Source organism: Scyliorhinus canicula, chromosome 11, assembly GCF_902713615.1.
Source record: "Scyliorhinus canicula chromosome 11, sScyCan1.1, whole genome shotgun sequence".
Classification (NCBI taxonomy): Eukaryota; Metazoa; Chordata; class Chondrichthyes; order Carcharhiniformes; family Scyliorhinidae; genus Scyliorhinus; species Scyliorhinus canicula.
The window spans coordinates 85464636-85489388 of NC_052156.1; the positions used below are offsets into that span (position 1 = coordinate 85464636).

General features: G+C 53.3%; 1 protein-coding gene across 1 annotated transcript in view; it reads left to right on the forward strand.

The window, feature by feature from the left end:
- dnah1 (dynein, axonemal, heavy chain 1) overlaps window positions 1-24753 on the forward strand; it is a 995196-nt gene that overhangs the window by 267743 nt on the left and 702700 nt on the right. The window contains 1 exon segment of the mRNA XM_038812191.1: window positions 23267-23408. Within this exon segment, the coding sequence (XP_038668119.1) occupies window positions 23267-23408 (142 nt within the window).

Below are 24753 nucleotides of genomic sequence, written 5' to 3' on the forward strand. Positions count from 1 at the left end.
TGTCAATGCTTATTCCACAAAACCTACCAAACATACAACTTCTCCCACTATTGTTTACATGAAAGCAGCCCAGTTCACAATGTTGTTTAAAGGTTTCAAACCTCGCCATACACCCCACTAAGATTCCTCATGCCACCAATGCTCTCTGAGATCACCACGCTTCCTGCATGCTATCATGTCTCCTCCATAGCTACTTACCCAGTATCCAATATGCACAGTCCTCAGGAGCCATGAAATACATTTACGAATTAGGAGCAAAAGTAGGACATTCGGCCCCTCGAGCCAGCTCTGCCATTCAATAACATCATGTCTAATCTGTTTATGGCCTCAACTCCACATTCCGCCTATCCCTGATAACCTTTGACTCCCTTGGTAGTGAAGAATCTATGTACCTCTGCCTTAAAATAAAAATTTTCCCAGTCTCCTACATTCTTTGGGAAAGAGAGTAACAATGATTAGCAGCCCTTGTGGAAATTATGTCTTCTCATCACCTTATATGGTATATATTTAATTTAAGTGGTGTCCCCTAATTCTAGTCTTTCCCAAAAGGGGAAACATCCTTTCAGCATCCACTCTGTCAAGTTCCCTCAGGATTTTATATGTTTCAATAAGATTACCTCGCAGTCTTCTCAACTCTAATGGATACAGGGCTACCATATCAAACCTTCCCTTGTAAGATACCCGCCCTCACCATCCCAGGTATCAGTTGAATAACATCATGTCTAATATGTTTATGGCCTCAACTCCACATTCCGCCTATCCCTGATAACCTTTGACTCCCTTGGTAGTGAAGAATCTATGTACCTCTGCCTTAAAATAAAAATTTTCCCAGTCTCCTATGGAATGTGTGGCGCTAACAATTGCACACAAAAGACTCGATATGGTACAAGAGAGGCTTTATTACAGTGAGATGCTATTCCTTCGTCTGCAGCTGTAGAATGGCATCTCAGGGAAACTTATGAATATTTATACTGCTCCCTGTGGGCGGAGCTAGCCAGCAGGGGCTTACCGGAAAACCTGTAATACAGGTACTGTCATTCATCCCCTAATGCAAGCATACACATATATACAGTGGTAGAGATCACCACATTCACCCCCTGTAAAAAATGAGTCCGGCGGGGGTGACGTGAAACTATAATACATAAACGTGATCTATTTACAGTGGGGGGGAAAAGGAACCAAGAAGCCATCGGGCAACCCTGTGCCCGTCACAGGTTGAGTAGGACCGGCGGTCGGACGTTCCGTTGCGAGCGACGCAACAGTGGTGGCGACGTCTGCACAGGCGGTGTTGGCGACGACGGCGTTGGTGCTGTCGGTGTTGGTGCTGGCCAGTGGCGGGATGACTCCGGGAGCGAGCCAAAATCTTCCATGTCCTCTAGTGTGGGCAGTGGAACGAGGGATGGATCTGGTGGGGCTGAATTCGGGGGCGCCGGGGAAAAGGAGGGTGGCGCATGGGTAGGGAGGAGTGTGGGCGTGGGATCGGCACCCGAGGGAGCCAGGTCCCTGAGCGAAACTGTATCCTGGCGGCCGACGGGGAACTCCACGTCGGCATACTGGGGGTTCGCGTGGAGCAGGCTTACCCTGTCCACCAGAGGGTCTGCCTTGTGGTGCCTGACATGCCTACGAAGGAGGACTGGCCCTGGAGCAGCGAGCCAAGTCGGGAGCGACACCCCGGATGTAGACTTTCTAGGGAACGCAAAAACACGTTCATGGGGTGTTTTGTTAGTTGCGGTGCACAGCAGTGACCGAATGGAATGGAGCGCGTCAGGGAGGACCTGCTGCCAGCGAGCGGTTGGGAGGTTCCTGGACCGTAGGGCCAGCTGGACAGCCCTCCATACCGTCCCGTTCTCCCTCTCTACCTGCCCGTTTCTCCTGGGGTTGTAGCTGGACGTCCTGCTGGAGGCGATACCCCTGCTGAGCAGGAAATGACGCAGCTCATCACTCATGAACGAGAATCCCCTGTCACTGTGGATATAGTCGGGGAAACCGAACAGAGCGAATATGGAATCAAGGGCCTTGATGATGGTGGCAGACGTCATATCCGGGCATGGGATGGCGAAAGGGTCCGAGAGAATTCATCGACCACACTAAGAATGTGGGTGTTGCGGTCGGTGGAGGGGAGGGGCCCTTTGAAATCCACGCTGAGGCGTTCAAAGGGGCGGGACGCTTTCACCAGGCGTGCGCGGTCTGGCCGATAGAAGTGTGGCTTGCACTCCGCACAGACCTGGCAGTCTCTGGTGACTGTCCGTACTTCCTCGACGGAGTAGGGCAGATCACGGGCTTTGGCCAGATGGTACAACCGAGTGATCCCCGGATGGCAAAGGCTCTCGTGCAGGTCACGGAGCTGGTTCACTGGTGCTCTGGCACATTTACCTTAGGAGAGGGCGTCTGGGGGTTCGTTGAGCTTTCTGGGGCGATACAAGGTCTCGTAATTATAGGTGGAGAGCTCGATTCTCCACCGCAGGGTTTTGTCGTCTTTGATCTTGCCCCGCTGCGTGTTGTTAAACATGAAGGCTACCGACCGTTGGTCAGTGAGGAGAGTGAATCTCCTGCCGGCCAGATAATGCCTCCAGTGCCGCACCGCTTCAACGATTGCCTGGGCCTCCTTCTCAACAGAGGAGTGTCGGATTTCGGAGGCATGGAGGGTGCGGGAAAAGAATGCCACGGGTCTGCCTGCCTGGTTTAGAGTGGCGGCAAGGGCAACATCTGAGGCGTCGCTCTCTACTTGTAAGGGCAGTGTCTCGTCTACTGCGTGCATCTCGGCCTTGGCTATGTCCGAGCGAATACGAGCGAAGGCCTGTTGTGCCTCGGCCGTGAGGGGAAATTGTGTGGACTGGATCAGTGGGCGGAGCTTGTCCGCGTATTGTAGGACCCACTGGGCGTAGTAAGAAAAGAACCAAAGGCAGCATTTGAGAGCCTTGGGGCAGTGGGGGAGGGGAAGCTCCATGTGGGGGCGCATGCGGTTGGGATCGGGCCCCAATAGTCCATTTTGGACTACGTAGCCGAGGATGGCTAAGCGGTCTGTGCGGAACACGCACTTCTCCTTGTTATAAGTGAGGTTGAGGAGAGATGCGGTGTGGAGAAATTTGGCAAGGTTGGCGTCATGGTCCTGCTGGTCGCTGCCGCAGATGGTGACATTGTCTAAGTACGGAAACGTGGTCCGCAGTCCGTACCGGTCAACCATTCGGTCCATTTCTCGCTGAAATACCGAAACCCCGTTAGTGACGCTGAAGGGAACCCTAAGAAATTGATACAGTCGATCGTCCGCCTCGAAGGCAGTGTAGGGACGGTCCAATTTACGGATGGGGAGCTGGTGGTTGGCCGATTTCAGGTCAATTGTCGAGAAGACCCGGTACTGTGCAATTTGATTGACCATATCAGATATGCGAGGGAGGGGGTACGCGTCGAGCTGCGTGTACCTGTTGATGGTCTGGCTGTAGTCCACAACCATCCTGTGTTTCTCCCCAGTTTTAACCACCACCACTTGGGCTCTCCAGGGACTGTTGCTGGCCTCGATAATACCCTCCCGAAGCAGCCGCTGGACCTCGGACCTGATGAAGGTCTTGTACTGGGTGCTGTACCGTCTGCTCCTGGTGGCGACGGGCTTGCAATCTGCAGTCAGATTGGCAAAGAGGGAGGGAGGGTCAACCTTGAGGGTCGTGAGGCCGCAAATGGTGAGGGGAGGTAGGGGTCTGCCGAATTTGAGGGTGAGGCTCTGGAGGTTACATTGGAAGTCCAGACCCAGTAAAAGTGTCGCACGGAGGTTGGGGAGAACGTACAGGCGGAAACGGTTGAATTCAACGCCCTGTACGGTGAGTTTAACCAGACAGAAGCCCCGGATCGGGACAGAGTGGGATCCGGAGGCCAGGGAGATCCGCTAGTTGGCGGGATGGACCGCGAGTGAGCAGCGCCTTACCGTGTCCGGATAGATGAAACTGTCCGTGCTCCCAGAGTCGATGAGGCAGGAAGTTGCGTGGCCATTGACAAGCACCGTCGTAGAAGCGGTGGCCAGGTTGCGAGGACGGGATTGGTCGAGCGTCATGGAGGCGAGTCGTGGGCTCCCGCCCGAAGAGTCCGACGAGTCTGATGAGTAGCGGCTGCGACCCGGGTCCGGTGGGCCTGTTCCAAGGGGAGGACAAAATGGCGGCATCTGGAGTACCTGCAAGATGGCGGCGACAATGGAACGCACATGGAGTCGGAGGATGCAGATGGCGGCGTCCATGGTGCGCACATGGCGGGGGCGGCAAAAGATGGCGGCGCCCACTGATCGCACGTGCCCCGGGGGCAGCAAACGGCAGGGCCCATTGCGCGATCGGCTGCGGCGAGGGGGGGAGTTCGGGCGCAATAGCGGCAACTGCGCGGGACTGACACGCCGCTGAAAAGTGGCCTTTCTTGCCACAAGATTTGCAGGTTGCGGTGTGGGTGGGCAGCGCTGGCGGAGGTGCTTCTGCTGACCGCAGAATTAGCAACGGGGTCCCCCAGGGTGCGTGGTGCGGCGAGCAGCGCAGGCATACTGCGCGGGAGCGGCCCCAGTCGGGGGGGGGGGGGGTCGGTTGCGGGGTCCACGAGGGGTAGATGGGTGGGCCGCGCTGCTGGCAGGGTAGGATTGCACATTACGGGAAGCAGCCGTCATTGAGAGCGCTATGATCTTTGTTGCCGCAAGATCGAGAGCGGCCCCTTCCAGCAGTCGTTGCCGGATGGGGTCCGATGCAATACCCGTTACAAATGCATCCTGCATGAGTAGATTCGAATGTTCCGTGGCTGAGACGGCCTGGCAGTCGCAGTCCCGTACTAGAGGGATAAGGGCCCGCCAGAAGTCCTCAATCGACTCACCCAGTTGTTGAACGCGAGTGGAGAGTACATGTCACGCAAACAGAGTGTTCGTCGACTGAGCGTAATTCTCTTTGAGCAGTTCCATGGCCCGGGCGTAGGTAGGCACGTCCTGAATCAGCGGGAACACGCTGGAGCTCAGCCTTGAGTATAGGAGTTGTACCTTCTGAGCCTGCGATGGTGCAGAGTCCGCTGAGGAGAAAAACCTGTAACACAGGTACTGTCATAAATCCCCTAATGCAAGCACACACATATATACAGTGGTAGAGATCACCACAGAATGGAAATAATTTAAAATGCAGATATAAAATATTAAACCTGAAACAATGTAATAAACGTTCACTCAAAGGTCTGCCACTGATCTCGCAAAAAAACCTGGGCTGGGATTCTCCCCTACCCGGCGGGGTAGTGGGTCCCAGCGTACCGGAGTGGTAAGAACCACTCCGGCATCGGGCCTCCCCAAAGGTGCGGAATTCTCCGCACCTTTAGGGGCTAGGCCCGCGCCGGATTGTCTCCCATTCCGCCGACTGGTGCCAACGGCCTTTGGCGCCCCGCCAACCGGCGTCGGGGCTGGCCGAAAGGCCTTCGCCGGTCGGCGTGAGTCCTCGCATGTGCCGGAGCGTCAGCGGCCGCTGACGTCACCACCAGCGCATTCGCGGTGGAGGGGGTCTCTTCCGCCTCTGTCATGGTGGAGGCCGTGGCAGCGGCAGAAGAAAAAGAGTGCCCCCACGGCACAGGCACGCCCGCCGATCGGTGGGCCCCGATCGCGGGCCAGGCCACCGTGGGGGCATCCCCCGGGGTCCGATCGGCCCGCGCCCCCCCAGGACTCCGGGGCCCGCTCGCGCCGCCTGCTCCCGCCGGCACCAGAGGTGGTTTAAACCACGTCAGTGGAGAGGTCTGACAGCGGCGGGACTTTGGCCCATCGCGGGCCGGATTCCCGGGTGGCGGAGAATTCCGGCCACGGCGGGGGCGGGATTTACAAAGGCCCTAGGGCGATTCCCCGGCCCTGCGGGGGGGTCGGAGAATTCCCTCCTGTGCTCTATTAAGATAAAAGTTAATCCTTTAAGTCGCCATTAAGTTGTGTAAACAAACAACAATAAACTCTGAAACCACATCAAAGACAGAGGGCACAATTCTCCGCACTCACGACGGTGCGGAGAATAGCGGGGGTCGTAACATTTTACGGCCACGCTAGTCCGACGCCCTTCCGCTATTCTCCCCCCCCCCCCCCACGCCCGACTCCCGATACGAATCGCTGCCGCCGTTTTTTTACGGCCAGCAGCGATTCTCAGCTGGCCGATGGGCCGAGTTCCAAGCCCTTTACGGCTGTTTTTACGAACGGCAAACACACCTGGTCTGGCCGTTCGTAAAAACGGCCGTAAAGTGCCGATTTTTAAAACCATGGCACCGATTGGCACGGCAGTACCACGGCCGTGCCAAGGGTGCCATGGGCCCGCGTTTGGTGCCCACCGATCGCGGGCAGCGGGTCCGATTCCCGCGCACTCTTTGTCCTTCCGCCGCCCCGCTGTATCACTCCGCGGGGCGGCTGAGGGGCATCCCGGCCCGCGCATGCGCGGGTTTCGCGCAAATGCGCGATGACGTCATCCGTGCATGCGCGGGTTGGAGTCTTCCAATCCGCGCATGCGCGGCTGACGTCATATGACGCGTCAGCCGGCGCAAACTCTGGCAAGCGGGCTTAACGAAATTCGTTAAGCCCGCGATGCCGGAGTTTACGGCGGCGGCATGCTAGCCCCGACCGGGGACCAGAATCGATTCCCGGTCGGGGAGGCGGGGGCTGGCGTCAAACCCGCCCAGATTTGACGCCAGCCTTACGATTTCTCCCTGTGTCGGAGAATCGCGCCCAGAGAATATTATTACAACCTTTAAAAATGCCCGTGAACAGTTCTGTCAAGAGAACCAGTCCATACGTTTGATCGTGAAATGGTATCCTCATCATTTCAAAGCATTTGAATCAATGGAGAAAAGGGGCTGGATTCATGCCGACGGGATGCTCCGTTTCGCTGGCTGGTCAATGGTATTTCCCATTGTGGGGCAACCCCACACCGTCGGGAAACCCCCGGGCTGCTGGTAAAACAGAGCATCCTGACGGCGGAGAATCCAGCCCTAAGTGTTCAGGATTTTTTTGTTTCAAAAGCAGAATTTGTTACAGTTACAGCTGTCTGTGCATTTAAATTCCTGTACATAACCTAATAAGGAGAGTTTACCAGTGCATTTTTCTCCATTTGTGAATGCATTATGACACGCTCCCCAAAGGTAAAAGTACTGTAATGCATGTCAACACTTATACAATGTGGGGGACTTCTGGTTGCGGCTATGCGGGGGACTTCCAGTTGCGGCTATGCGGAGCTAAGTCGCATGTTCGGCAGCTCCTGCTAGCACAGGACTTTTGGGCTCTTTTTAGGGCCCGCTACGGCGATTTTTTAACTTTTCCCGGTGTGGAAAGGGAACAGCAACATTTACCTGCTGGTGTATGGATTGGACCAGGAGCGGGGCGATCAAAAAAGCGGCATTGGAGCAGAGAAAGGTGCGAGGGAGGAAGACCAAGATGGCGGCGGGTGGGGACCAGGCAGCGTGGATGCAGTGGGCGCAGGAGCAGCAGGAGCTGCTCCAACGCTGCTTTAGGGAGCTTAAGGCAGAGCTGCTGGAACCGCTAAAGGCCTAATTTGACAAGCTCCTGGAGACCCAGATGGCCCAAGGGGCGGCGATCCGCGAGGTCCGGCAAAACGTCTCGGAGAACGAGGATGAGATCCTAGGCCTGGCGGTGAAGGTGGAGGCGCATGAGGCGCTTCACAAGAAGTGGCAGGCGAGGTTCGAGGAGATGGAGAACCGATCGAGGCGGAAGAATCTGCGGATCTTGGGCCTCCCGGAGGGGCTGGAGGGATCGGACATGGTGGCCTATGTGGTCACCATGTTGAATTCGCTGATGGGAGCGGGGTCCTTCCAGGGGCCCTTGGAGCTGGAGGGGGCAAGGAAGCCCAAGCCCAGCGACCCGCCGAGGGCGATGCTGGTGCGGTTCCACCGATTCTCGGACCGAGAGTGTGTGCTTAGGTGGGCCAAGAAGGAGCGGAGCAGCAGATGGGAGAATGCGGAGGTCCGAATCTACCAGGATTGGAGTGCGGAGGTGGCGAGGAAGAGGGCCGGTTATAATTGGGCGAAAGCAGTGCTGCACAGGAGAGGGGTGAAGTTTGGCGTGTTACAGCCGGCGCGCCTATGGGTCACCCACAAAGACCGTCATCACCATTTTGAGTCCCTGGAGGCGGCGTGGGCCTTTGTTCAGGCCGAGAAACTGGACTCAGACTGAGAGTTGGGGGGTGGTTGTGTTGTGCTTCGAGGGGGGGGTTCTTTCTTTGTTCCTTTGTTCTTTGAGGGGTTGATGGGGTGTTGGGACCGGAAGGGGAAGGAGGTGAGCCTGTTCGTGGGCAGGGAGGGGAGGGGCAGTGTTACACTGGGGTGGGGGGACGTTGGTGCGGCGGGAGTGGCCGGGGTCAGCAGGAGTCAGCTAACTTACGGGAGTGCAATGGGGGGAGCAACACAGCTAGGGGGTGACCTAGCTGGGGGGGGGGGGGGGGGGGGGGGGGGAGGGGGGGGGTACCGGGTTGCTGCTGAAAGGGCCAGGGGGGTGCTGGAGCTGACAGAGGGGGTCGAAACGGGAATCCGCTGCTGTGGGGAACGGGCCATGCGGGGGACGCGGGCACGTGGCTGGTCTAGGAAGGGCTATGGCTGATCGGCGGAAGGGGGGGGGGGGTGTGGGGTGAATAGCCCCCTGATCCGGCTGATAACCTGGAATGTAAGGGGACCAAATGGGCCGGTCAAATGGGCCCGGGTATTCACGCATCTGAAGGGGCTGAGGGCTTATGTGGCCATGCTCCAGGAGACGCACCTAAGGGTGGTGGATCACGTAAGTTTGAGAAAGGGGTGGGGAGGGCAAGTGTTCCATTCGGGCTTAGATGCGAAAAACCGGGGGGCGGGGGGGGGGGGGGGGGGGGGGGGGGGGGGGGGGGGTGGCGATTTTGGTGGGGAAGAGAAGAGAGTATCGTTCGTGGCATCGAGCGTGGTGGCGGACAGTGGCGGCAGGTATGTGATGGTATGTCGCAAGCTTCAGGGGGAGCGGGTGGTGCTGGTCAATGTGTACACCCCGAATTGGGACGATGCAGCTTCATGCGGCGTATGTTGGGCCAGATTCCAGATCTTGAGACAGGGGGCGGAATTCTCCGACCCCCCGCAGGGTCGGGGAATCACCTGGGGCTGGCGTAAATCCCGCCCCCGCCGTGGCCGGAATTCTCCGCTACCCGGGAATCGGCAGGAGCGGGAATCACGCCCCGCCGATCGGCGTGCCCCCCGCGGCGATTCTCCAGCCCACGTTGTGCCAAACAGACCTCTCCCGCCAGCAGAAATTGGAGCACCTCTGTGCCGGCGGGATTGGCGACGGGAGCGGGCCCCCGGGGTCCTGGGGGGGGGCGCGGGGCGATCGGACCCCGGGGGGGTGCCCCCACGGTGGCCTGGCCCGCGATCAGGGCCCACCGATCGGCGGGTGGGCCAGTGCCGTGGGGGCACGCTTTTTCTTTCGCCACCGCCACGCCCTCCATTATGGCGGAGGCGGAAGAGAACCCCCCTACCGTGCAAGCGCCAGAGGTGACGTCAGCGGCCGCTGACGCACCGGTGCATGCGCGAACTGGCGAAGGCCTTTCAGCCAGCCCCGACGCCGGGGGGCGGGCGTCAAAGGCCGTTGGCGCCGGTTTTGGCGCAGTTGGCATGGCGTCAACCACTCCGGCGCGGGCCTAGCCCCTAAAGGAGCGGAGAATTCCGCACCTGTGGGGAGGCCCGATGCCGGAGTGGTTGGCGCCACTCCGCTACGCCGGGACCCCCCGCCCCGCCGGGTAGGGGAGAATCCCGGCCAGGGGGTCTAATAATGGGAGGGGATTTCAACACGGTGCTGGATCCGGCACTTGATTGCTCCAGGTCCAGGACGGGTAGGAAGCTGGCGCCGCAGGTGTTGAGGGGGTTCATGGACCAGATGGGAGGGGTGGACCCCTGGAGATTTATGAGGCCGGGGTTAGGGAATTCTCGTTCTTCTCCCACGTCCACAAGGCCTACTCCCGGATTGACTTTTTTGTCTTGGGCAGGGTGTTGATTCCGAGGGTGGAGGACGCGGAATACTCGGCGATAGCCATTTCAGATCACGCTCCGCATTGGGTGGACCTTGGGTTGGGGGAGGAGAGGGACCAACGTCCGATGTGGCGTCTAGAGGTGGGGTTGCTGGCTGACGAGGAGGAGAGCGGGCGGGTCCGGAGGTGTATAGAGAGGTATACACCCTACAGTGTGGGTCATATAGGCTGATTTCACTCCTAAATGTAGATGCAAAGTTGCTGGCAAAGATATTGGCCATGAGGATTGAGGACACCGTGTCACAGGTCATATACGAGGATGAAACGGGTTTTGTGAAAGGGAGGCAGTTGAATGATAATGTACGGAGGCTCTTAAATGTTATAATGATGCCGGCAGTGGAAAGGGAGGCGGAGATAGTGGCGGCGATGGATGCGGAGAAGGCCTTTGATAGGGTGGAATGGGAATACCTATGGGAGGTGTTGAAAAGGTTTGGGTTTGGAGAGGGGTTCGTTAGGTGGGTGAGGTTGCTTTACGAGGCCCTGGTGGCGAGTGTGGCTACGAACGGAAGGAGGTCAGAGTATTTCCGACTGCACCAGGGGACGAGGCAGGGGTGCCCCCTGTCTCCCCTGCTCTTTGCGTTGGCGATTGAACCCCTGGCCATGGCGCTGAGGGAGTTGAGGAACTGGAGGGGGATAGTGCGGGGAGGGGGGGAGCATCGGCTGTCGTTAAACGCGGATGACCTACTTTTGTACGTAGCAGACCCGGTGGGGGGAATGCCGGAGGTGATGAGGATCCTCAGGGAGTTTGGGGATTTTTCCGGGTGTAAGCTCAATGTGGGGAAGAGTGAGCTGTTCGTAGTGCACCCAGGGGACCAGGAGAGGGGGATTGGTGGGCTCCCGCTGAAGAGGGCGGAGAGGAGTTTTAGGTACCTGGGGGTACAGGTAGCTAGGAGCTGGGGGGCATTACATAGGCTTAACTTCACGAGGCTGGTGGAGCAGATGGAGGAGGAGTTTAAGAGGTGGGATGTGCTGCCACTCTCCCTAGCAGGCAGGGTCCAGTCAGTCAAAATGACGGTGCTCCCGAGGTTTTTGTTCTTGTTCCAGTGCCTCCCTATCCTGATTCCTAAGGCTTTTTTCAGACGGGTCAATAGGAGCGTTATGGGGTTTGTGTGGGCGCAGAAGACCCCGAGGGTGAGAATGGTGTTCCTGGAGCGGGGCAGGGATAGGGGAGGGTTGGCGCTGCCTAACCTCTGTGGGTACTACTGGGCCGCCAACATGGCGATGATACGTAGGTGGGTAATGGAGGGGGAGGGGGCGGCATGGAAGAGGTTGGAGATGGCGTCCTGTGTGGGCACGAGTCTGGAGGCGCTGGTGACGGCGCTGCTACCGCTTCCCCCAACGAGGTATACTACGAGCCCGGTGGTGGCGGCTACCCTAAAAATTTGGGTACAATAGAGGCGGCATAGGGGGGAGGTGAGGGAATCAGTGTGGTCCCCGATACAGGGGAACCACCGGTTTGTCCCAGGGAGAATGGACGGAGGGTTTCTGAGCTGGCACAGGGCAGGTATTAGGCGTTTGGGGGACCTATTTGTAGATGGGAAGTTTGCGACCCTGGGGGAGTTGGAGGGGAGGTTTTGCCTTCCCCCGGGGAACACCTTCAGATACATGCAGGTAAGGACGTTTGTCAGGCGGCAGGTGGCGGAGTTCCCACTGTTGCCGTCAAGAGGGGTTCAGGACAGGGTGCTCTCGGGGACGTGGGTTGGAGAGGGGAGGATTTCGGCAACCTATCAAGTGATGCAGGAGGGGGAGGAGGTCTCGGTGGAAGAGCTGAAAGGTAAGTGGGAGGAGGAGCTAGGACAGGAGATCGACGAGAGGACGTGGGCGGATGCCCTGGGGAGGGTGAATTCCTCCTCCTCTTGCGCAAGGCTCAGCCTAATTCAATTTAAGGTGCTGCATAGGGCGCACATGACTGGGGCAAGGCTGAGCCGGTTCTTTGGGAGAGAGGACAGGTGTGTCAGGTGTTCAGGGAGCCCAACAAACTACACCCACATGTTCTGGGCGCGCCCTGCGCTGGAGGGCTTTTGGAGGGGCGTCGCGGAGACACTGTCAAGGGTGGTTGGTTCCAGGATTGAGCCGGGCTGGGGACTCGCAATATTTAGGGTAGCAGTGGAGCAGTGGTTCGGGGTGGGCGGGCGGGTGAGGGTTTGTTTGTTTTTCTTTATTGGGCGTGTATATTTGCTTTCATATTAATTATTTCTGTTAACTTATTATTTGTGTATGGGGGGGTTACTGTTTTTATTTCTTTCTGTTCTTGTTGGTAAAAATTTGTGAAAACTTGAATAAAAATTATTTAAAAAAAAAAACACTTATACAATGGTAGTCAACATAATGGTTAACTTACCTTTGCAGGACAGATCCCTATGATAAATCACAACATTAAAACACATTTGTTTTATAACACTGCATATAATAGTGACATTTGAAGGTGTTACGATATTTTACACTTGCTTTCAGAATGTTCCTGACTTTTCAGCAGACTATTCCCAGCGATCACAAACTCTCCAAGAAGTGTTTTTAGGGCTTCCAAAACCTGCATCAGCACATAAAAATAGTGTGCAGGAGGAAATAAAGTTTTCCTATGTACAGGTTAGGTGGATTGGCCATGATAAAATTTTCCGTTAGTGTCCAAAGATGTTTAGGCTAGGTGCGGTTACAAGGATAAGGAGGGGAGCTTGCCTAGGTAGGGTGATGTTTCAGAGGATCGGTGCAGACTCAATGAGCTGAATAGCCTTAAACTGCACTGCAGGGATTCTATGATGTCGTCCTCACAATGGGCACTTCAACTTTGGACCAGGTGTGTATGCATTCTACACCCAAAACTTTCCCGACTCATGAGAAAACAAGACAAAATAGCTTGGGGCTGGGGAGTCAGAGCAAAATTGTTTTTTGAGTTTAAAAAAAACTTAAGTACCTTAAGTACAGCAATCCCAACCTGATTCGGGCTCCCATCGGAGATGAAAGTCTGGGCTTTGGACTACACAATAGTCATAGCATTTTAAAAACAAGGTCTGAATTTAAGCTTTGGCACTATGAGTTAAAATATTTCATTTCCACACTAGGAGACTGCATTTCATGCTAACTACGAACTTTGCAGCAGCATGTAATGGTGACAGAGGCTGATAAGATCCACACTCCTCTGGACCCTTATCCTTTTTCAAGATTAGAGAGATCGAAGCTTGTGTCAGTGAGGGCAGCAGATCCCCCAGGCTAACGGGACATTGGGAATCTGGCCTGGCCTGGAGCCTTCCCAGACTGCATGGAACCAATGCACCTCATCACTTCCTCCAATCAAAGTGCGGTCTCCAGCCTCTGCAATTTCCCCTCCTCCATCTCTTGGAAATCTAAACCATCCAGGAACTGTTTCATGTCCGAGTCCTCCTCTCGAGGCTTCGACCTGAACAGCCCCCATTAAAAGGTCTCTAATCCCCATTCACTTTACCTGGGTCAGAGATCACCTCGTCCCCTCGTGTCCTTTATTTGCCCAATCTCTCTCAAAGCCACATGCAGTCTCAGCTGGTGTGCCAACAACCTACTGGCCTTCTCCCCATGCTCATAAAACACCCCTCATACCCAATGCAACTTACCGACCGCTTTCCCTGTCAAAATCAGTTCGAACTCCATCTGGAGTTTCTTCCACTCCTTCAACAACTCCCGTGGGTTGCTGAATACTGCTGATCCACTACTAGAATGGTCTCGACCAACCTCTGTCTTTCCATCCACCCACCTTCTCCCTATGCGCCTAGTTTGAAATCTGCTGCACCCTAATTTCTGCCTTTAACGTCTCCCAGAATATGGAGGGAGAAATCTCCTTGTTCTTATTGAATTCCACATGCCTATAGTGACTATAGCCACACAGATCCTCTCACTTACTGCTTATCTGTCAACAGTGCCACATCTAACCTCCACAGCAGTCGCTGTGTGCATCCCTTCTCCACGCACCCATCCACATAGTGCGGTGCATGGTCCAATATGACAATCGCCAAGTATTCCGAGCCTATCACCTCTAATATCCAAGTCAATATGGGAGAAAACTCGGTATACATGCGAGAAAAAGGAAAACTCCTCTCTTGGGTGTCTGAACCTCGTCAGATCCACAACCCCCCCATCTGCTCCATAAACCCAAGCAACACCTTCACCTATCCTCCCCCCCCACCATAATCAATCAATGTGTATCTAAATATGGAGCCATTACCAACATCTTCTTAATACATTCTACTCCAACCTTCCACTCACCATCACGTATCTTCCCCCCGGATCGCCCACTATGTTACCCACACCGGCCGACCATCACAACCCATGCAAGCCAACCGTCGCGACACACCAGTTTCACTTACCTTTAATGCGACAGGTGAGCCTGCTTGGTCCTCACAATCTCACTTGCTTTGTTATTCAATGTTACATTTCTGCTGAGGAGTTCAGCTGATGATATAAGTTCTTGCTGTATCCTTTGATAAAAATCAAGAGGTTTTTTTAATCAAATTCGCCATGCTTCGTCTTCAAATGCCTTTGAGGTTTTGAGGGTTTTAAACAGAGATTTTGCACCTGATTTACATTTGGCACAATTAACAAAGCCATACCTCAAGAAATCATCTTTATACTGCTTTGTTCCCGATTTCAGTTTTTTTTTGTTGGCTGTTCACCTTGAGGCCCTGGAGCTCTATACAGAGCTAACACTAGCACTGCTTTGTCCTGCCATAGACTCTGCCGAGCAGCTCTCTCCAGCAGATTCAGTTGTGAGTTCCTGGCCAGTAGGTGCACTGCTTGTTTGTCTCTGGTCCTCACTTCCTTGTAACAAAATGATCCATCTACAGTTCTTCACCGTTCCTTGCCTTGCTTGCTCTTAGCTAGAAAATGGAGGAATCTCTCCATGATTTTGCGCCAAAAGCCCAGACGTACGTCAGTGCGTGACGTCCGTATACGTGCCTGGTATGTGACCTGCTCTCTGCTGCCACTTCTATCCGGAAGACTGCATCATTCATTTAAAAGCCGGTCATGACTGTAATTCTCAATTTAAAAGCGGGTCACGCCCGTTGAGCACTTCACCCGTGATCGGAAACTCCGCGACCGATTGCTCCGCAATCCTCCTGACACCCGCCTGCAACCCACCCGTTAAAATTCCCTGATCTAGATCAAACCTTTGTCTAGTTAACAGCTCTTCAATAAACCTGTGTTATTTGCATTCAGCCCCACATGCTTCAACATCAAGTTCTTTTGTCCAGAGAATCCAGAATATAACACCTAACACCCATGCTCATGCTATGCAACTAGACTTTCTTAATCTTTCTAACCCTGCCACAATGACTTGGTGTTTCCCCCAGGATCTACAGAAAAGATGAAGGCAACCTTCAGGATGCCATGCCCTTCTTGTCTCTGATGACCTCAGGGGGCGTCCTCTGGAGATACGAGAACTGGAGGGCCCCAACATGCTTTGGGGTGCTGCTGTGTTGTGGTTATACCATCCTCAGCCTGTGGGACTGGGGATGTTTTGGTCACTGGAAAGGGGATCAGATGGACTGGACACTTCTCGAGCCTCCTGGGTGGAAGTCCCCAGGCAATGCACTAGCTTTGCTTCCTTCCTACATGTGGTTGAGAACCCAGCTTCCTCCTTAAGATAGAGGGGCAGCTGGAGTGAAGTAGCCCCCGCCATCCTCTGATGTTGGAACTTGATGAAGACCACAAGTACATGCACCATGGAGTTAAAGCCCTGCACCATATAGTGCACATCATCCACCATGGAGTTCATGCACTCCACCAGTGCAGGTCTGAAATGCCTGCACCAAGGTCTCCGCTGCCACCACCACCATCTCAGTGTTGACCTGGTTGCCTCGTGATGTTGCCATTATTTCCTTAGACAGAAGACATTAGGACTCCTCCATTCGATCTTTCAATGTGAGGACCGAAACTGACATTCCTTCCTGATGGTCCCAAATTTGCCTTTGGAGCTCCAGAAACTGAGGCATGACTGAGTACAGAGCACATCATCTAACTGGGGCTCAGCAAAGTCCTGCCTCCAGCAATCCTCTGAGTGCTGGCTCCCTGAGACCTCCCTTCCTCGTTCTTCTTTGGATCAAACAGTAAGGTACTCACTAGTTTATGTCGCCGTAGTCTCCCTACTACTAAGTCCCACAGAGGTGTGTGTTTCTCTGTGCTGTGGAGGGTGTGAATGAAAGCTGTGAGATAGAACATACGGTGCAGAAGGAGGCCATTTGGCCCATCAAGTTTGCACTGACCCACTTAAGCCCTCACTTCCACCCTATCCCTGTAACCCAATAACCACTCCTCACCTTTTTGGTCACTAAGGGCAGTTTATCATGGCCAATCCACCTAACCTGCACGTCTTTGGACTGTGGGAGGAAACCAGAGCACCCGGAGGAAACCCACGCAGACACGGGGAGAATGTGCAGATTCCGCACAGACAGTGACCCAGCGGGGAATCGAACCTGGGACCCTGGCGCTCTGAAGCCACAGTGCTATCCACTTGTGCTACCGTGCTGCCCTTCTCTTTACATCTCTTCAATCTTTTTTAAAAATGCTTTTATTGGCGTTTTTCAATTTTCCAGAGTAATACTTTTAATAGATGGTGTGTCTGGTATTTACATGTTGTACAATTTCTTATTTACATACATATTTCTGAACATACATTCTCCCAGTCCCCTTACCCCCTCACTGCCCCCCTCCCAGTATCCTCTTCCACCCTGGATGTCCTACTGCTGAGCTCATCGCCTCTTTTCTGCTGCATTTGTTGTTGACATTGTGGGTTCGGGTGGGGTGGGGGAGAGGGGCTTCCTGCCCCCTCCCCTCCCCCCTTTATACCCCATGTTTCTCTCTGTGGCTCACTTGGGTTTCCTTCTCATCTCCTCTCCTTCCCCTATGTACCTCCTCATGGTATGCGTTCTTGTCTGCTGTCCTCCGTTTCCCCATCTTTCCCTAGCATCTGTTGGCCTTGAACAGGTCTTGGAACAGGCCAACAAATGCTCCCCACGCTTTGTGGAAGCCGTCTTCCGACCCTCGGATGGTGTACTTAATCTTCTCCAGGTGGAGAAGTTTTGTCAGATCTGCCAGCCAGTCTGCAGCTGTGGGTGGTGCTGCTGACCATCAGCTGAGCATGATTCTCTGGCATGTGGTGAAGGAAGCAAAAGCAAGGGCATCGGCCCCCTTCCCCATATGTAACTGGCTGTTCCGATATCTCGAAGACTTCCACTCTCAGGCACGGCTCCACCCTCACCCCACAACCTTGGATATCGCCTCAAAGAAGGCTGTCCAGAATCCTACAAGTCTGGGGAATGCCCAGAACATGTGGGTGTGGTTGCCTGGGCCTCCCTGGGACTGTTCACATTTATCTTCCACGTCCAGGAAGAACCTGTTAATTCGGGCTCTGGTTGGGTGCGCTCTCACCACTTTAAACTGCATGAGGCTCAGCCTTGCACAGGAGGATGTGGACTTGGCCCTGTTCAGTGCTTTACTCCAGAGTCCCCAACCCACTTCTGTCCCCAGTTTAACCTCCCATTATCATCTGGCTTCGTTCCAGTGGTAGTCTTGCCCTGTCCAATAATTTTCCTAGATGTTCCCACAGTTCTCCCCCTCCTTACTGTCCCTGTTTATCAATTCCTGTAATAGTGTGTCTCTCGGGGCCCTGGGGTAGCTTGCCGTCTCCTTGCGGAGGAAGTGTTTGATTTGGAGGTGTCTGAGTTCCTGCCCTGTCAGTAGTTCCAGACTTTCCATCAGTTCGCCCAAGGTCACAAGTCTGTCCTCTATGTTGAAGTCCCTGACTGTTAGCATCCCCCCGTCCTGTCTCCATCTTTTAAAGGTGGTGTCGAGCATAGCTGGTGGGAATTTGTGATTTCCGCAGATGGGGGCTCTGGGGGACATCTTGGTTAGACCAAAATGCTGCCTCATCTGGTTCCATGTCTTTAGTGTGGCTACCATCACTGGGCAGGATGTGTGTTTCATTGGAGGCAATGGGAGCACTGCTGTGGCAAGGGCCTGCAGGGTCGTTCTGTTGCAGGAAGACTCCGCCATCCTCACCCATTCCATATTGGGTTCAAGTAGCCATCCTCTCACCCTCTCTGCTGTAGCTGCCCAGTGGTAGTCTTACAGATTCGGCAGGGCCAGACCACCCACATTTTTTCACCTTTGCAGTGTTGATTTACAGATCCTTGAATTTTTACCCCCACACAAACGGCATGGTCATTTTGTGTATGTTATGGAAAAAGGCCTTGGGGATTAAGATCAGTATGGATCTGAACAGGAAGAGGAACCTTGGCAGTATGTTCTGATTGTCTGCATTCTCCCCGCCAGGGAGAGTGGGAGTGCATCCCATCTCGGTAGGTCCTTTTTGACTTCCTCCACCAGGCTGGTCAGATTTCACTTGTGGATCGTGTCCAGTCATGGGCTATCTGGATCCCCAGGTCGTGGAATTTGTTTTGGGCTAGTTTGAATGGTAGATCTCCAGATCTGTCCCTCTCTCGTTCGGGTTCACCGGGAAAACCTCGCTCTTGCCCAAGTTGAGTTTGTAGCCCGAGAAGGCTCTAAACTCTTCCGGGAGCTGTATGATTGCTTTCAGGCCATTCTATGGGTCCGAGACATAGAGAAGCAGGTCACCCATGTAGAGTGAAACTCTGTGCTCTCTGCCTCCTCTTTGAATGCCCTTCCAGCTTTTGGCGTCTCGCAGAGCGATCGGCAGGGGTTCAATTGCCAGGGCGTACAGGAGCGGGGACAGTGGCCGTTCCTGCCGTGTGCCTCTGTGGAGCTGGAAGTATTCAGAGCTGGTAGTGTTGGTACGAACACTCGCCTTGGGGGCGTTGTACAGGAGTTTCACCCAGGAGGTGATCCTTGCCCCTCGCCCAAACTGCTCCAGTACCTCAAAGAGGTACTTTCACCTTTCACTCGACTCTATCGAAGGCCTTTTCTGCACTCAGGGAGATGATCACCCCTGGTGCTCTCCCCCAGGGGTGGTGAATGTGGGGGGGGGGGGGGGGGAGGGGGGGGGGGGGGGCATTATTACATTCAGCAACCGCCTGAAATTCACAGTTAGCTGCCTACCCTTGACAAAGCCCGTCTGGTCCTCTGCGACTACCTCGCGTAAGCAGTTCTCCAGTCTCTTGGCCAGGACCTTCGCGAGTATCTTCGTGACCACCTTAAGTAACGAAATTAGTCTGCATGATTAGCATTCTGTTGGGTCTTTGATTTTTTTTGGGTATCAGCGATATCATGGCCTGTGTTAGCATAGGAGACAGGGTGCTAGTGAGTCTTCAAAATATCCCGAAGGTGTGCAGCGCAAATATTTTTATAAAAATCCGCCGGGAACCCATTGGGTCCCGGCGCCTTCCCCGCCTGCATGGAGCTGATACTTTCCATGATCCCTCCCAGACCTATTGGTGCTTCTAGTTCCCCCCCGCCTTTCGTCCCCCACAACTGGCATGTCCAGTTCATCGATGAACCGTTTCATCCTCGTGCCCCTGTCGAGGGGCTCGGACGTGTGGTCGCAAACGTCCGGTTGGCCTCTTTTGGCTCGGATACCAGTGTGCCTCTGCTATTCTTTACCTGCGCTATCTCCCTCGTGGCTGCTTGCTTTCTCAGCTGGTGAGCCAGTGGATGGCCAGCCTTTTCTCCGTACTCATAGAAGGTTCCCCGTGTCTGGCGGAGTTGGTACACTGCTTTCCTGGCGGATTGTGGGTTAAAGTCCATTTGCAGCTTTTTTTCTCTCCGCCAGAAGTCTACGGGTGGGGCCTAAGAGGATGGAGTTGACCAGTTATTGCCTGGCCGCCCTCTCTTTCCTGTCTCTACGTGCCTTGTAGGCGATAATTTCTCCTCTGATCACAGCCTTCAGTGCCTCCCAGAATAAGGAAGGTGAGCCTTCCCCGTTCTGGTTATTAGTGATGTACTCGCCTTTGTCCTGTGAAGTTTTTTTGGCAGCAGGCCTAGTCAGCCAAGACGTCTGTGTCCAGCCTCCTTGTGGGGAGCTGGACACGACCCGTCCCCAACTTCACATTCATGAAATGTGGAGCGTGGTCAGAAATGACTATCACTGAACATTCTGCCTTTCCTATTCCTCGAAGCACCGATTTCCCCACTGCAAAGAAGTCGATCCCGATGTATATCTTGTGCACTGGCAAAAAGAACAAAAATTCCCTTTCATCGGGGTGTAGAAACCGCCATGCGTCCACTGCCCCCATCTGCTCCATGAATGCTTCTAATTCCCTCACCATGCCTGTCTTTTTCCATGTTCTGGGGTTTGGTCAGTCCGTCAGAGGGTCCTGCACAGAGTTGAAGTCATGATCAGTTGGTGTGTGTCAATGTCAGGGATTTCCGCCATGGTCTCCTTTATAAAGTCTGTGTCGTCCCAGTTGGATGCGTACACATTTACCAGCACCACCGGTGCCCTGTCCAGGACATCGCTGACCTTGACATCGCTGACCTTGACGTGCCACCTCCCCTTGATCCGTAACCGTCCTAGTTTCAATGAACCTCGTCCTCTTGCTAATCAATCTGGCTACTATAATAGTCCTCGCCCCATTGCATGAATGGTACGTCTGTCCCACTCAGCCCTTCCTTCTCCCTCAGGTGTGTCTATGCAGGAAGATTATGTCGGCTTTCAGACTTCTTAAGTGTGCAAAGACTCTGGACGTCTTCACTGGGTCGTTGAGTCCCCTGACATTCCAGGTGATAATCCTGGTGGGGGGGTTTCTGTCCCCCCCGTTCTGTGGGATCAACCATACTTACCTGGTGGACGCGCCCCTGCACTCCAGGGTTTCCCTTTCTTAGGGGGCTGTCCAAAATGGCTGCGGTAACCGTTCTCACCATGAGGCCTTTCCCCTAGTCTCCAGGGTTTCCTTTTGACCAGGAGGCACCCAACATGGCCACCAACTGTGTGTATGCCATGTGGGTGCGCCCCTGCACTCCAGGGTTTCTCTTTGTTTAGGCGCCATCTTGTTTCCTCGGCCTACTCCCTACCCGCCGAAGACAATCTGAGAACCAACTCTTTTTTCCTGTCCTGTTTCCTACGTGTAATTTTCCCCCCCCTCACCTCCTGCCCCCCTGCCCCTCTCACGCATTACCCCATCCCCGTCCCCCTCCCTGCATCTGTGCCATCCCTTCCACTGGCCAGGCAATCCTGTCACTCTGGTCCATCGAAGCTCTCTCCAGGTCGTGGATTGTCCCATCCTGCGCCTCCACTTTCTTCCCCAACTCATCAATTGTTTTTTGTGAGGTGACCATCGCCTCCGTCACCACCACCTTGACCGCCACCTGGATTTCAATTCTGAGCACCTCTTTCATGGCGGCCAGCTCCTTCTTGAGGAAGGTCTTTCATCTGTCTCCATGTGGCGAGGGCAGGGGCCCGCTCACCTCGTGGGTTCAATGGTTCGTCCGCTTGCTGTTTGTTTTCACCACTTCAGTCACCCCTTCAGCCCCTCGCGCACCTGTTTGCTGGCATTTCTTTTGCAGTTATTTTCTTTCTTCTGTTGAGGTTACTTTGCTCTCGATTTTTCAGGCAACATTTGGCTAAAAGTGCCTATTTGATTCTGGTTGGGAGGAGAGCCACCTGATGTGCATCCGCTCAGCACATCACTGTCATCGGAAGTCATCACATCTCTTCTCACTTAATGTCCAAGAATTTATCCCCGCTAGTGTCTGGCTGGTCGGGCTATTCGACTGCTCTCCTGATGTATCTGCAAAAGAAAGGAGATTCGAGTAATGCTTGTCATGGGTTATAAGGATAGAAGAGACAAGACTTGTGTTAGGTTGGTGCAGTGGATGATGGTGTCCTCACTTCGTCTTTTGGCGCCCGCCTCACCCTCCGTGCAGCAGCGGTCATCTTCCTCCTTGGCCAACTGGAGGGCTATTTCTTGAAGGACGAAACTACATTTAACTTGGGCATCCCTCCACCATCTGGGATCCCTCCTTTTATTGCGAGCCAGCTTGTCCTGCAAGAAAATAGATGGGGGAAGTATAGGGAGGCTGTGTGCTTGGGCAGATGGTAAGGATTCCTGACATGTGTGGTTGGTGAATGGGAGCAGGGAGGTGATGAGGTGACAAGTCACCGGGGAGATGAGAAGTATGAGGGAGAGCGAGTGGTGCTGTCCCTTGAGCTGGCAGTAAGTGAGTTCCCCGTGAGTTTGTGAGCGGTGACAGGTAAGAAGAGTGACTTACTCTCGCTCAATGGAAGAGATCATTCATCCTCTTCCAGCATTGGATGCCCGCCCACCTCAGCAGGGAGCTGGCGCTTACCAGTGCTGTCAGAACCTCCCATGCAGGGCTGGTGACCTTGCTTGGTGATCTCCTCCCTGCCCGAGGGTACAAGGCCTCTCTTCTACAGCATCTAGCATTCTGGGGTGGGAGCCCTCCGAAATCCATGGAGTGACTTTCTTGCAGCAAATCTCTTGGACTTTGAACAAGTATTGGGGAGCATTGGGGCAGCATTTAATTTGCGCACCCAGCTGATTGACCTGCTCAGCTGTTGGCGGCGTGGGCCAACCAGAGTCCGCGCGTCATGGAGATGGCATGAAATCCGTGAAATAATTTTTTTCTAAGTGCTTAAAAATACAGTGGGAACACCCACCAACATCGCCGGCAGGCTATACTCCGCTTTTCCCACCCAACATGAAACTTTACAAAATATTGGAAAATCACCCAATTGATTGTTATTGGTTGAGCCCCCAGCACTGGTCTCTGTGAAACTCCACGTATTACATCTTGGCAACCTGAAAATTGTCCTTTTATGCCCTCTTTCCGTTTCCTGCGAGCTCACTAATCTATCTGTGCTAATATGTTACCTCCAATAACATTTGTGTGGTAATCTTTGGTGTAGCACCTTGGCAAAGCCTTCATGGAAATCGAAGTACACCCCGTCCACAGGTTCCCCTTTATTCATGTTGCTTCATACTTCCTCAATGAACTCAAATAAATTAGGCAAGCATGATTCCCTTTCACTTTGCCTGATTACATTGAGGATTTTCTCAGTGTCCGTTATAACCTCCTTAATAATAGATTCCAGAATTTTCCCTTTGACAGATGTTAGGTTGACTGGCCCATAATTTCCTGCTTCCTGTTTTTTTGCTTGCCATTTTTAAAAGGAAAAACACAATCTAATATTTTTTAAAGTGGCACAGAAATTTTAGATATAATGATAAGTTGGTTAAAATTGTTTGCTGCAGTTAATTTATTGCTGCCACCGGCCTTCACAATCTGTCATATATGTGAAGATCCTGGTTCATTTCATTCATTCTGAAGCAATTACTCTTTGTTTGTAGATGGAGTGCGATTGCTGCACCTCACTTAATCACTGCACGAATGGAGACAATAAAAACCCAGCATTTGGACGAAGAAGAGCATTTTCGTAAAATTCAGTTGTCAGACCAAAGCAATTTGCAGGAGCGGCTTGAAGGATTGGAGGTATAAGATTAAATGAGTGGCTTTTGTTTTGAATGATCTGAAACTGAGTTTGGCAGTTTCAGTTTTGACTCCTGCAAGTTAAGTTGCCCAAGATAAAATTGATCACTTTTTTATTTTGTGCTTGTTTCAAGGTAGGTTCATCATCCATCAAGGAAAAATATTTTGTCAACTGATTGTTTCAAGACTTCCATAACATATGCAACCATGTGAATGTCATGTGACCCTCCTTCATAACATTCTGCATAAAACTCACAAACAAATGAGCTGTCAGGCCATTTCAGTGTTTTAAAAAAATATGTTTATTTAAAAATGTTGATGTTAAACAAAACCTTCCAAAACAATTAGCCACAATTACACAATATAAGAAAGGGACAGAAACACAGATTGACTTTAACCCAAAAAACTAAACTTATCCACCTAACAACTGATGGTGACTAGCTCTTTAAAAAAGGAAATAAATGGATGCCATCTCAGGTAGAACTCTTCTACTGACCCTCTAATGGTGTACTTAACCTTCTCCAAATGTAGAAAAGACATGAAGTCACCCAGTCAAGCTGAGGCACAAGGCAGAGTAGGAGACCTCCATCCAAATAGAATTAGTCTCCGGGCTATCAACGAAGCGAAGGCGAGGACATCTGCCTTTACCCCCATCTGAAACACCAAGTCCGATACCCCAAATATGGCCATCAGTGGACATGGATCCAAATTAACATCTCCAACATGGTATTAAAGAAAGAGGCCCAGAGGGTAGCACGGTGGCGCAGTGTGTTCGGCCTGCTGCCTCACGGCACCAAGGTCCCAGTTTCGATCCTGGCTCTGGGTCACTGTCCGTGTGTAGTTTGCACATTCTCCCCATGTTTGCGTGGGTTTCGCCCCCACAACCCAAAAGATGTGCCGGGTAGGTGGATTGGCCACGCTAAATTGCCCCTTAATTGGAAAAAATGAATTGGGTACTCTAAATTTATTTTCATAAAGGAAGAGGCCCAGAAGCTCACCAACTTGGGACAAGACCAGTACATACTTGTCCTCCACCCCAGAGAAAAATCCATCACCTCGCATTAGTCAGATGCACCCTATGCACCACTTTGAATTGAATCGAACTTAGTCAGGCATATGAAGATGTGTAATTGACCATTTGAAGGGCCTCACTCCACACCTCACCATCTAATGATGAGGACCTAATTCGCCCTCCCATAGTCCCCCCCCCCCCCCCCCCCCCCCCCCCACCATCAGCCCGGCCAAAGGCAGACTCCTCTTCAACAGGGAATAGGGTGGTGCCAAGGGAAAGGAGGGGATAGCCTTGTGTGAAAAATTGTGAATCTGAAAATACCTGAAAAGGCTGGAA